General features: G+C 44.6%; 1 protein-coding gene across 7 annotated transcripts in view; it reads left to right on the top strand.

The window, feature by feature from the left end:
• Positions 1–1,324: 1,324 nt before the first annotated feature.
• Positions 1,325–13,016, top strand: part of QKI (QKI, KH domain containing RNA binding) — a 155,067-nt gene continuing 143,375 nt past the window's right edge. For 3 of the 7 annotated variants that reach the window (XM_058735856.1, XM_058735853.1, XM_058735855.1), the window contains exon 1: positions 1,601–1,877. In XM_058735856.1, coding sequence (XP_058591839.1) covers positions 1,736–1,877 — 142 coding nt within the window. In that variant the 5' untranslated portion in view covers positions 1,601–1,735. Of the gene's footprint in view, positions 1,878–13,016 lie in introns of all 7 variants that reach the window. The other 4 variants (XM_058735854.1, XM_058735857.1, XR_009263479.1 and 1 more) reach the window with 3 other exon arrangements.

The following is a 13,016-nucleotide window of genomic DNA, read 5'->3' on the forward strand; positions in this document are numbered from 1 at the left end:
GACCCTGTCCCCAGAGGCGTGCCCCTGGGGCAGGTACTGCACTGGTAGCGGCGACGCCGTCGGGGCGACGAGGGGCGCCCATGCGGGACCCACCGCTCCTCGGGCTCCCTGCCGCTGCGTGGGTCTCGAAGCCGGAGACCGCGGGGACGCCGGGGAGGCGGGGGGGGGGGGGGGGTCGTCGTGTGGTGCCACCAACGACACGGCGGCAATGGCCCACCCGGAACACAACAGGGACCCGACACCAGGGAGCGAAGATTCCGCAGCTTCTCGCCCCCGCCCAGCCACTCGGGGCCCGACGGCCGGGCCAACCCTCCCCCTACCACCGCCCCCCGCGCGCACCCGCCCAGGTCCCGGCCCGCCCCACGCAGGCGCGCGGCAGGCCACGCCCCTCCCCCTTCGCTCGCGGGGCCCGGGCAGGGGCGGAGCGACCCTCGGAAGGGGCGTGGAGACCGGACTCGACGCGCGCACGCGCTCTCAGACCTTACGGCTACGTGTCGGGCCACGTGACGCCCACCCCGAAAGTCCCCCGTGAAGCAACAGGACGTTAAAAAAAATTCTCTTTTGGGCGGGGGGTGGGGGGGAAGGGATGAAAACGGACTAGAGATGGGGGGGGGAAAAAAAAACAAAAAAAACTATAGTAACGGGAGGAAAGAATGGGGCCGTGCGGCGGCGAGCGCAGCAGCCCTGGCGCGTCCCGCTGGCAATCCCTCTCACCTAAACGCCACCGCCGGACCGCGCCCGCCAGACGAGCCGGCCCGGCGGCGAAGAGCGCGAAGCGGCGCGGCCCTCGCCCCCGCCCCAGTCGAAAGCACCGCCACCCGCCGCCCTCCCCCGTCCGTCGGCCCCCCGCACCGGCCCCTCCCTCCGCTCTCGCCCGCCTCGGCGGCGACCCCGGCCCGGCGCCCAGGCCGGGCTCGCCGGGCACCGCCTCCGTCGCGCTGCCCGCCGCCGGCCCCTCAGGCCGCCCACCCCGCCGGAGGGAGACGGCGCGGCGGCGGCGACGGCGGCGGCGGCACCCGGGCCGGGGGCTGCGGGGGGCGGCGGCGGCGGCGGCGGCGGCGGGAGGAGGAGCGCGCCGGCCGGGGCCCCGCTAACGGCCGCCCTGCGCGGCCCCGCCCGCCGCCCGCCCCCGGCCCTCCCCGCGCCGCCGCCCCTCCCCCCGCGCCGCCGCCGCCGCCGCTGGCAGCGCCGCCTGAACTGAGGCGAACTCCGCCGCCAAGTGAGTGAGGAGGAGGAGGAGGAGGCGAGGAGGAGGAGGAGGAAGAGGAGGAGCGGAGTCAGAGCGCGGCGGCAGCGGCAGAGGCGGCCGCGGCGGGGACCAGCCCAGAGAGACCCCGAGCCCGCGGCAGAAGCGGCGGCGGCGGCTGAGCGGGCGCGACCAGCCGAGCGAGCGGCGGCGGCCCGGCTCCTCCTCGTCCGGCGCCGAGCGGCCCGCGCCCGCACTCGGCCCGCGGAGACCCGCCTCCCGCCCGCCGGCGGCCTCGTGAGGGACGCGCCGAGCCGGCGGCCGAGGAGCGGCGGCGGGCCGGGAGCGCGTCGGGCCGCGGGCGGAAAGTGCCTGCGGGGGCGGGGAGAGCGCGGCGAGCGCGCGGTCCGGCCGCCCCGGCGCCCGGCGCGGGAGCGGAGCGGAGCGGGACGCCGAGTCCCGAGCGGCCGGCGGCCGGGGCTCCCCGCCCCTCCCTCCTCTCCGGCGGCGGCGGCGGCGGCGGGCGGAGTGAGCTGCGGAGCCTGGAATATGGTCGGGGAAATGGAAACGAAGGAGAAGCCGAAGCCCACCCCAGATTACCTGATGCAGCTGATGAACGACAAGAAGCTCATGAGCAGCCTGCCCAACTTCTGCGGGATCTTCAACCACCTCGAGCGGCTGCTGGACGAAGGTGAGTCTCCTCGTCGGCCCCTCGCGGCCCGCGCCCCCGGCGGCGGCCCCTCTTCTCGGGACCCGACGCCCCGCCGGCGTGTGGGGAGGGCGGGAAGGTCGCGGCCGGCGGGGACCGTGCGCCCGGGGACGGAGAGGCCCGGGCGGGGCGCACGGAGGCGGCGCCGAGGCCGGGCTCGCGGGGCGCGGCGGCGGCGGGCAGGCGGGCGGGCCGGGGCCGCGGGCGCGGGCGGGACCCGCCGGCGGGACGCACACTCTCCCCTCCAACGCCCCCCCCCCCCCCCCCGGATCCCGGACCCCGGACCCGAGAGCCCGGGCCTCGCGCCGCCGGCGCCCAAGTTGGTGGCGCTGGGGAAGGGCTGCGGGGCGAGCCCTCTCGCGCCCCCCGGCTTCCAGCCGCGCCGGCGAGCACCGCGACGGCCCGGAGCTTCGCGGGCCTGCCCGGGAGGAGCCCGGCCTCGCCCGCCCCGCGGGCGCCTGAAGGACACCGGCCCCGGGGCGCACCCAGAGGGGGCTCTCCCGCGGAGGCCGGCGGTTCCCGAAGTGGAGGACTCAGCGGGGCTTTTGCTTTTTTGGAGTTTGTGCAGCTTGCAGATACTCGAGGGGAGTAGCGTGGGGCTCGATAATTTAGAGAAATTCCAAAGGAGACCGAAAGTACTGCTGATTTAGCCGAAGGCGAGGACAAAATGACAGCGGAAAGCACTTTTTGTCCTTTTGTTTGGGGAAGCGAGAACTGTTCGGGAGTTTAACTTCACTTCGGGCGGGGGGGGGGGTGTGAATACGAAATAACGCGAGGACAAATCTGAACGGAGTCCCGAGTAGCAGAGAACTTCGGCGGAGAGCTTTTCCCCGAGGACGCCGCTGCCTTACTTTGTAGACAGGAAATCAAGACGTTTGAAAGGGCAAAAATAAAAACGAGTGAAAGTTTGCAAGCAAGCTTGGTTGGTGGAGAGCTGAGGGATGCGAAGAATGACCAGAAGATTAATTCTGGCCAACTCTGGAATCTCTTTAACAAGTTTTTGTAACAATGCCCTGGACTATTAAAAATTCTAGTAGCTGTGCATTGCTGTGAACGCCTGGAGAAAAAAAAAAAAAAAAAATGACCAGCAAGAAAGTCTGCTTCGAAAATCGAGTAGCCAGGAGTTTTTTTTTTTTTTGTTTTTGTTTTGTTCTTAGAAGCATCACCGGAGGGCTGTTAAAGCTGAAAACTGTGTTTTCTAGAACTGAACAATGGATTTTGGATTTTTCACAAGAATTTTGAGATCTGTATTAAAGAAGTAGGGAAAAGGAATCTGAAGCTTAGAGAGTTGGAATGTCACTAAAGAACAAAAGACCGGAAATGTCTCCGTGATTAAAGATGGTTAAAGAAGAATCCCAGGAGATTTTGTTGTCTGGAAAGTCCAGAAACAACTTTAAAAGTACGAAACTGTTAGGTTTTACTGCGTCCTCCGTTTTGCTCACATACGTTAAACGTAACGGCCGCAACCTTTATTGGAATAGGCTTTTAACACTGCTGAAACAGCAAGTCTGTTAATTTCACATTGCTCCAGAAAAAACTTGAGCTGTCCCTTTAAGGGGTTCTGTTTTTTTCTATTTGTGTTGGCATTTGAAAGATTGTGGAGGCAGAAAACTTTCTGGAATGTCAAAAAAAAAAAAAAAAATTGCTGGAACTCTTAAAGTGAGTATTTCCAAATGTGAGCGCTAAGGGGCGCCAGTTATTTTTTTTAAAGGAGAAATGTTTGGAGCAAAATGTGTAACGTACTCAATAATGATCTATATTAAATTTAGTGGAAATTTAAATCACAGTAGATGGTTTTATGTGTAATTTGTGGCCACACTTACTGTATGTGTAACACATAACATATTTGCAAACAATGAAAACACTTTCTTTAAAATTATGGGAACAACTTTCGTCACATTTCAAAAATAATACGCAGCCTTGCTTTGGTATGTTTTGGTAAAATTAGAGCTTGAGTGGTATTTGTAAAAGTTTCTGTCAGGGTTATTTTCGTAAGGACTGTTGTTTAGAAAGAATCCTTCATAGACGTTAAAATGAAAATACATCCTCACAATATTTAGGGTTAAAGTTGCATTCTCTGAATTGAAATGTTCAGTTCAATCAAATGGCACTACACTGGATTATAAAAAAACAATTGCAAATACTTTCACTTTAGTGCACGCTATTTAAAAACAGCTCATTTAGGTTTCTCTGGTTCTGAAAGGCTTCTCTTTTGTGTTACTATGTTCCCCTAAAATCTCTAAAAGATAATTTGGACTCCTGTTAAAAAGTTTCTAACCCTTGCCTTCAATAATTTTTAATCTCCCAAATCTAGAATTCCAATTATGTCATCTCTAACAAAGGTTTGTTTGTTCATTTCTCTGTGGTTGGAAAGAGTAACCATTGCATTTTTAAGTCTTGGAGACTACTAGCTGAGGATGATAAATTGTAATTTTTTTTTTCTTTTAGTATGGTTTACTCCATCTCTTATCTTGGTCTATCTTGAGTTTTAGTTTTATCAACTCCCCAGCATAAAGATTGCTTCTGTGTGGTAGCTGGAATGTTTAAAATGGACAGCATAATGACTAGGAAGTTTGATTGTTTTTTTATCAGACCAGTACAAACATGCAGGAAAAGGGGCTATTCCTTAGTGTGGAATAAGCAGCTTCCTGTAATTGTTAGCCTTATTATAAACTTAATTTGGCTTAAAGAAAATTGCTTTTTGAAATGCATCATATTTTTTTGGGCCAGGTGATTGAATTCTGAAAATTTGTCAACTTGCTTTACCCCTTTGTGGTCTGTCGTTGTCCAAAACAAATTAATCATGATTTCAGTTTATGGTTAGGAATTACATTTTGCTTTTCCATAAGATTGGCAGAACAAAAAAAAATTACGTAAAACTTTAAGTTTCACGTTAGTAATTAAGATACTGTACTTATAGTAGATGTATTTTCAGACAATTAAAAATTTCGAATGATTTTTTTCATTTTGTTTCATTTAGGAATTCTATTTCAGAATGTATTTTAAAAGTACGCTTTAAAAATTTTTGCTTGTCGGTTTGAGAATTTTTATTTGGCTAGTCACAAATTTGGGATTTATATGTGCTAGGTTTTCTTAGTTGATTAACACTTGGCATGCTTTAAGATTGAGCATTTTAGTTCCAGGTCAAGTTAACCTTTAGCCTATATTTTGACTGTGGACAATCTTTTTGGTTTTGGGATTTATTTTATGCGGGGTGGGGGTGGGGTGGATTGTCAGACTTTGCTCCAAGTATCTTCACATGGTTGCTTTTTTTTTTTTTTTTTTTTAAAGTTGTGACTATGTTCTAGGTTAGACCACTCACATTAAGGATGTAATTTCAGTTACTGTTTCCAGTACTTAAGAATCTTTCGTTGAAGATAGAGATGATTGCACACAAAACCGAGGTCTTAAAGTCTTAAACTGCTCTCTGGAGAGAAGTTTCCAAACTGAATCCTGGGACCATCCTTGGGAAAGAGTGGTTGCTACAGCAAGTTTTTTATTTAAAAAAACAAAACTTTCTTTGTCATGAAAATGAGACTCGAGGAACAAGGGTACTTGAATGCAAATTCTGTTTTTATAAAGTATTGCAATTTAGAATTAAGACGACAAATGAGATCAGTTAGACTTAAAAATCCCAGATGGGGAAAAGGGAGAACTAGGGATTTTAAAATCACATTTTGAGTTTGTATTTTTTAGGCACATGGAGGTTGAGGCTGCTGACAGGAAAATTCAAAATGTATGGTTTATAAGTAAAGCTAGTCTAAATCTTTCGTGAATATCTGGAAAATTAGTGTGTGGCTCAGAAGAAGTGAGCAAACATGTTAGATTACATTCTCCATTACTCATTTGAAAAATGCATTTTAATTTTCTTATGTTCTTTTGGAGGGATGGTAATAGATTTTCTGACCTCAATTTTCTCTTCCTCTCCCTTAAAAATGTGGGCAAAAAATGTTTTACATTAGAACTTGCTTTACTAGTTAACATTTTTCCATGTTAATGTTTGTCTCCATTTATTGTGCATTTAGTATTGAAAGTATCGTATCATACCCTCGGTTTTCTTACACTTCAAAAATTTTTTTCCAAGGGAGAAATCTTGCTTGTCTACAAAAGCTTTGTTTCAAAAATTGTATGGCTTTTTGTTGGTATCGAGAGGATTCTTGCTATGTAAGTTTACTAAAATTTTAGGGTTTTTTTCCTGGAGCATTGTTGACAGTAATCAGTATCTGAAACAAACAGATTTTACCTAAATTGAAGTAATTTGTTCTTTAGAAACAAAGATTTTGTAGTTGTATACTAGCCCTTTGAATTAATAGTGATAAGAAAGAAACTGATATTTATAATCAGTTGTTCTTTCCATTATTCTTTTTCCCCCTTACCCAGGAGGTGTCACCAGCTCTATAAGGTAATGATGGAAATGATAATTTGTATAGTAGGTCATTTATTCAACATTCATTCTCTACTTTTGAAGCTTAACTCCCCTTTAGGCAGAATATGTATTCAAGATGCATGTACATACAATGAGGCAGAAGGTGATTCCTTTTTTCTTAACTTTATCCAATTTACATGTTTTGCAGTAAAAGCTGTACTCCCAAGGATATAATGTAATTGAATTAATAGAAATAGGTCTCTTCACTAATCACATTTGCTAGTGTGTTTGGTATGAGACCTTTTCTTAAATGGCTTTGAGGATATCGAGTGAAGACAAGTTAATTTGGTTTTTTTAACGGTTGATGCACCTTATATTTCTGTTGTTATCCCCTCACTTGTCACTGTCCTGAAGCTGATTGTAAAGTGCATCAGTTTTCCGTAAGAAAAAAAAAATGGTTTTTGGTTTACTTTTTAAAGGGAAATCAATTCCTGTGACAAAGGACATAAAATGTAACACCCCGCCCCCCTCCCCACCACCCCAAACACACACACACACACACACACACACACACACACACACACACACACACCTGCCTTAACTGGAGCATTATTCTCATGCTCTTTTTCTGAAGCCAGTGTTTAGATTTGTAAGGTTTTGTTTTATTGTTTTTTTAAATTTTTTGGCTTTAAGAGAATTATACCAGTGTGATCATAGAGATAGCTTTTTATGATCTGACTGGAATATCTTTTAATTTCTTTGAGAAATTTATTACAGTTAATACAATTTGTTTGGTTTATGATGGTGCAGTTAAAAGTAAAATTTGTCTTCCTCTGTTGGAGATGGGAAAATGCTATGCCATTTTTAAGTTTAATTCATTTGATAACTTGAGTGACAGAGTCTACTGAGCAACTTTCTGTTGCTGTTGGTATGTCAACTGTTATGAAGATATCCAAGCATCTATTTTAGGCCAAGTGATCAGGATAGAGCCGGAACCTATGCCAAGAAGTCATAATTCTATTATGTACTAACTTTTAATTCTTAATTTTTATATTTTCCAACTTTTTATGATCGACAGGATTTCATTATTTTTTCTGATCCTTCTCCTTTTTTGACATCAAGATTATGTACTTTTCCCTTCATGGGAACTTTTAGGGAACGCGTGTGCCTCTTTGACAAGTTGGCGTTTCAGTTTTGGGGCCCAAAATAGCTAGGTTGTTGGATGTCCAAGTAAGATTTTTACAGCTTTTTTTCATTTAACAGAAAGCAAACATAACATTAAAGTTTTCGTAGTGAATGCATTTTGTTAGCGTGACTGTGTTACGACATTTGACTGTAGATATAACCCAGTGTGTGTTAGGTACTACTGTCTATAGAGTTTTCATCAGTCGTACTTACCATTGCAATAATATCTCTGTTTCTGCCTGTCTACCCTGTTAGAATTGGTTGAAAGTGCCCACCTCATAGCCTGGCATATTTAGACTATCAGATGTTCATGGAATTAATAAATAGGTTGACAGTGTTACCCTCTTGATTTCTATTTTCTCTAAAAGTATGGGATTAAGCAAATTATATACTAATTGGTGATAGTTTTGGGCAGTTAGAAAAAAGGTACGTGTTTTTTTTTTTTTTTTTTAATGATTTGTTTTTAGAAATCTTACAATATTGTTTGTAATACCTGTCCTCAAGAAGCTTTTATCTTAATTTTACTTTACTACCATCGGTGTGAATGAGAATTAGGAAAATAAAATTGTTTTACTGAGGCAGATAGTTTTCAGCCAGTCCTTATGCAGAGTAGATCAGTCCATAAGCAGAGAGAAGCTGTCAGTGCTCCTCTCAGCTCCTAAAAGTTTTGGCATTTATGGAATTATATAGGTAAACCCTTTTCCTTGTCAATTACCTATAAAAGTTAGTATCCAGCTGATATGTGGGTCTTGTAGTCTGTAAAACAGTGTATGGGAAACATTCCAGGTCCCTAAGTGCTGCTTTGATGTGTTCATGATAGATAAGGACTATTTGAATGGTTTTAGTTCAGAAGAAGGCTGAGTATAAACATATATGGCAGTTACAGTAATTTAATTCAAATAGCAATTTTTTAAAGCATAGGTGTTTCTTTAAGCTAATTTGAAAGTGCCATTACTTAGAAGACTGATAAATTGAAGTTTTCAGCTAACTGAAACTTAACCCTCTTAAAAGCAGTCTACTTTTCTGCTTTAGCCTTAACAATGTTTTAAAAGTAATTCTGCTGTGAATTTTTACAGAGATAGATTGTAGAAGATAAGTGATTTATCCAGAAATCTTATAATTAACAAGCAAATGACCGCACTTAATTTTTTTTGTCATTCGTTTCCTGAAGCAGCAACTCTAGTTTGAAATTCCAACAATCCTGTTAAGTCTAGCAAAATGAAACTTTGTTCATAATGTTGCTTTATACGTTGATTCTAACCTATATGTTTTATTAAACTAAATTTTGTGACTAATGAAATGAATCCATTTACTATAACATCTCTTTCACTGTTATTTATGATAACGCAGAATATGTCAACTTGGATGCTTTTCAAGGGTACTGAAGTGTCAGAAAAACATCAGAATGCAGTTAAATCCAGAAAGTAGTCTCATGTTGTATGGTCATAGCAATAAGGAAAGGGCTTCTGTTTGTACACGTGTAGGCGTGCATGTGGATAGAGGGAGACATACAGCGAATGTGAGCTGTCCCTGAATCCTTGAGAGTGGGCGTTGGGGACGGGGAAGATCTAGAGCATGGATGGTTTTTGAAGTAATGAAACTATCTTGCTTGGCCCCAGGATTGAAATGATTATATATCAAAAGTGGAAAATGGTCTTACTAGCTATCCTAAGTAAACATCTTGCCTTTGGCTTTAGTGCAGGACAAGTCATTGTAAAGATTGGGCATCATTACCTGGTCAGTTGCATATTATTGGGGAACTTTTGGGTTTTAAGCTAAATTAAGTTTAAAATATGTAGAAACATCTGCATAATGTAGGTGCAGAAACTGAGGTCTAGAGAGGTGGTGACTCTTCCACATCACAAGGCAAGGTAGTAACAGGGTTGGGGCTAGACCCTCGGCTGTACCTTCTGATCTCTTTGGTGAATATGCTGCTCCATACATGGAACTGAAGAAGAAAAACCCAGAATAGTTCCATGTGCTAAGAAATTCCTGTGTTGCCTTACGTTGTGAACATGAAGAAAAAGTAAACGGGAGATTTGCTAATTCTGTGATAGGTTGGACTTGAGCAAATACCGGTCAAATTCTTGGAGCTGGAATTTTTTTTTTTTTAATGGTAAATTTTTGTGATCATTAAGAGGCTAAAAACGAGGGGCGCCTGGGTGGCGCAGTCGGTTAAGCGTCCGACTTCAGCCAGGTCACGATCTCGCGGTCCGTGAGTTCGAGCCCCGCGTCAGGCTCTGGGCTGATGGCTCGGAGCCTGGGGCCTGTTTCCGATTCTGTGTCTCCCTCTCTCTCTGCCCCTCCCCCGTTCATGCTCTGTCTCTCTCTGTCCCAAAAATAAAAAAAAAAAAAAAAAAAAAAAAAAAAAAAAAGAGGCTAAAAACGAGAAAGTAAAGGTGTTTAGAGGATTTCAGCTCATTTACTTTAACTTCTTAGTAACCGCAGGATAGAGCCTTATTTAACTCTTTAGGTACAAATAATCTAGTGTGTATTTAGTATTTTTGCTGCTGTTATTGTTTTTTGCAGTTATTATTTCTTATAACCACTCAAGAAGAAACCTAATATTTCTGACTGGAAGATTTAATATAAAGGTTTACTAAGTCAGAAATGTACGCTTGGATCACTTTTAGATTAGCATCGGGTGGTTAATAGCGTAGGTGGGCAACTCTGAATAGGGATTGTCGGGAGGTGAATGATGTTGCTGGGTGGAAATGGGAGCCGCACTAAGTAGCCCACCTTGTTCCATTCGTGATGCCCACACCTGGAGTGTCAACTGATTCCTTCAAGTATATTCAGAAAGAAGTAGGAACCACAGCCCCTCTCTTGCTGTGTTATAGTAATCGACTTACTCTGAGAAACGTTACGTGGAAGGTGAATACGTTTTTTAAGAAGTAAAATTTCAGACCAAGTTCAAATATAAGGTATTTGGAAATTAACTGCATCTAATTCTTACTGTTGCTGCTGTTACCATCATTGTGGCACGATGCTGCGGTTGTTACGACAGGTATTCAGGTGTTGACTGTATATGTGTGCATGTATACATGTGTACATGTGTGAGCCAGCATAAAGATAAAAATGAATTTGTGTCTCTGGCCATATGCTAATGAGACCATGTTGCAAGTAAGAATTCTCTGGCTAGTAGACCTGAGATGTAATCATGAGGTTGCAGTTAAGTAGTTTGGTGACCTGGGACAAGATTCCTAACCTCAGATTCTTTATCTGTAAGTAGAATTATTAACTGCCCTACCAACCTCAGATCAAAATACTCGGAGACAGGAGAGTATTATATGCAGAAGAACTTTTCAGACTGTAAGGTCGCATCATCTAATTTCTGTCGATATTTTTAGGTTGTTCTTGACAGGATAGGATGGACAATGAGATAAGCAAGGCAGCATATAGAGAAAGAAGAAAAGAAAAAAGGTGACTTACCCGTATGAGTATCAGCTAGTGTTTATGTTCATGAGGACCACTCACTATTAGCATTCTGATGGTTGAGAAGTCCCTTTGAGCTAAAATAACTAACATTTTTTGAGAATTAGAACCTGACTTGGTATTAATAGGTGGTAGGCTTTAATGAGGTGAAGGGAGGGTGGAGGATGTTCTAGGAGAAGAGAAAGTGCTGTAACGTCGAAACAGTGGTGATGGGAGATTGAGAGATTTTCAGAAAGCACGTTTAGACTCATTTGGAATGGCAAATGCACGCGAAGGAGTGAGTTAAGAGCACAGCCAGCAGGCTAGGTTCGGGCTCTATTAGGATGGGCCTTGAATGCCAGGATGAAAGGCATAAATTCTATTTTGAGTTTTGTAAGGAACCAGTGGAGGGCTTGTACTGTTTTGGGGTGTCATAATGAACTCTTTGAGGGGAACGAACAAGAGCGCAAAATAGATGAGCTTAAGGAAGTAGAAATTGGATGCATTGAGAAGGATTAAGATTTATGGTTAGGTAGCTTTTAAACAGTTAATTTTCTCAAAATACTTAATAAAAATATATTCAAGCTTTCTATATTTTAGATCCAATCTCTTTACAGTTTTTTAAAGCATTTGTTTTAACTAAAAATAAACATACACAAAAATTATTTTTTCCTTGCCCATAAGTTATTACCTTAATCCTGAGGTATTGAGAATGTGCGGGGCTCATTGGTACAGCTGTCACCCAAAATGTTGGTTACTTAGAATTAGGCTTTATATGTGAATTAAAGAGGACTGAAGAAACTCTTTGGTTTAGGGGAATCTTAGAAATTTTTATTTTATTTTATTTTTGAGAGTGCATGCATGAGTTGGGGAGGGGCAGAGGGAGAGATGAAGAGAGAGAATCCCGAGCAGGCTCCATGCCCGGCCAGAGCTCGATGAGGGGCTCGGTCCCACCACACCGCGAGATCATGACCTGAGCCGAAATGAAGAGTTGAGTCGGACACTTACCTGAGCCACCTAGGAGCCCCAGACATTCTTGACTTGGTTTGAGTCGGAGGAAATTTTATCCAAACCTTACTCATCTAATGTTGTCAAATCTAGATGTGTTCAAAAAGGAAGATTTTTGGGAACTTCACTGTTTTCATCATCTTATTTTTATTTAATTGTTCTTATTTTTATGTTGATTGTTTTGAGCAAAGTAGAGATCTCTTGACCTGCCATCTTTGTATATTTGTGTATCTCTCTTAAAAACTAGAATCATTTTGTATAGCAACATCGTATTGAACAAAATGGTTCAATCTTACATTTAATATGATAACCAGTCTATATTCAGATTTCTGTAGTTATCCCCAGGATATTTTTTATAACTGGCTGTCCAGACCAGAGTCTGACTCGGGACCCCGTCCCGTTCCTTGAATCCGGTTGTTATGACTTCACGCCTTTTTAATTTAGAACCATCTTTTTTTTTTTTTTTTTTAACGTTTATTTATTTTTGAGACAGAGAGAGACAGAGCATGAATGGGGGAGGGTCAGAGAGAGGGAGACACAGAATCTGAAACAGGCTCCAGGCTCTGAGCTGTCAGCACAGAGCCCGACGCGACGCGGGGCTCGAACTCACGGACCGCGAGATCATGACGTGAGCCGAAGTCGGCGGCTTAACCGACTGAGCCACCCAAGCGCCCCTAGAACCATCTTTTTTATGTCACTGCTGTAACTTCCTTATCATTGGAATTATTCCTTTCTGCCCTCTGTATCTAGCACTTGGGAGGTTAGGTTTAAAGGATCAAATAGGTTCAAGTTATAACATCATAGGTGATGATTAGGTACTTGATTTAGCATTATGCTGGGGGTACAGTATCTGGTTCCACTATTAGTGAAACTAAAATGGAAATCTGGATTAGTGTGGTGATAAACTGATCCTCCCACTGTTGTTTGGTAAAGCTTTCCTTAACCAGGGAATATATTCCTGTTTTGAAAATAGTTCCTAATGAAAAGCCAGATAGATGCTTACTCTTCGTTAATCATTGGCAGGGTCTGGAACTAAAGTGTCGGTTTGCTAGCTGCCTCAAATGGTGACCGATGAAAAGGTTTTATTTCTAAGTAGTTGCAAAATCTCTACTGCAAAGTTTTTCTCCTTAAGAACTTTTAATAGTAAG

The sequence above is a fragment of the Neofelis nebulosa genome, chromosome 6, assembly GCF_028018385.1.
Source record: "Neofelis nebulosa isolate mNeoNeb1 chromosome 6, mNeoNeb1.pri, whole genome shotgun sequence".
In the NCBI taxonomy this organism is placed as follows: Eukaryota; Metazoa; Chordata; class Mammalia; order Carnivora; family Felidae; genus Neofelis; species Neofelis nebulosa.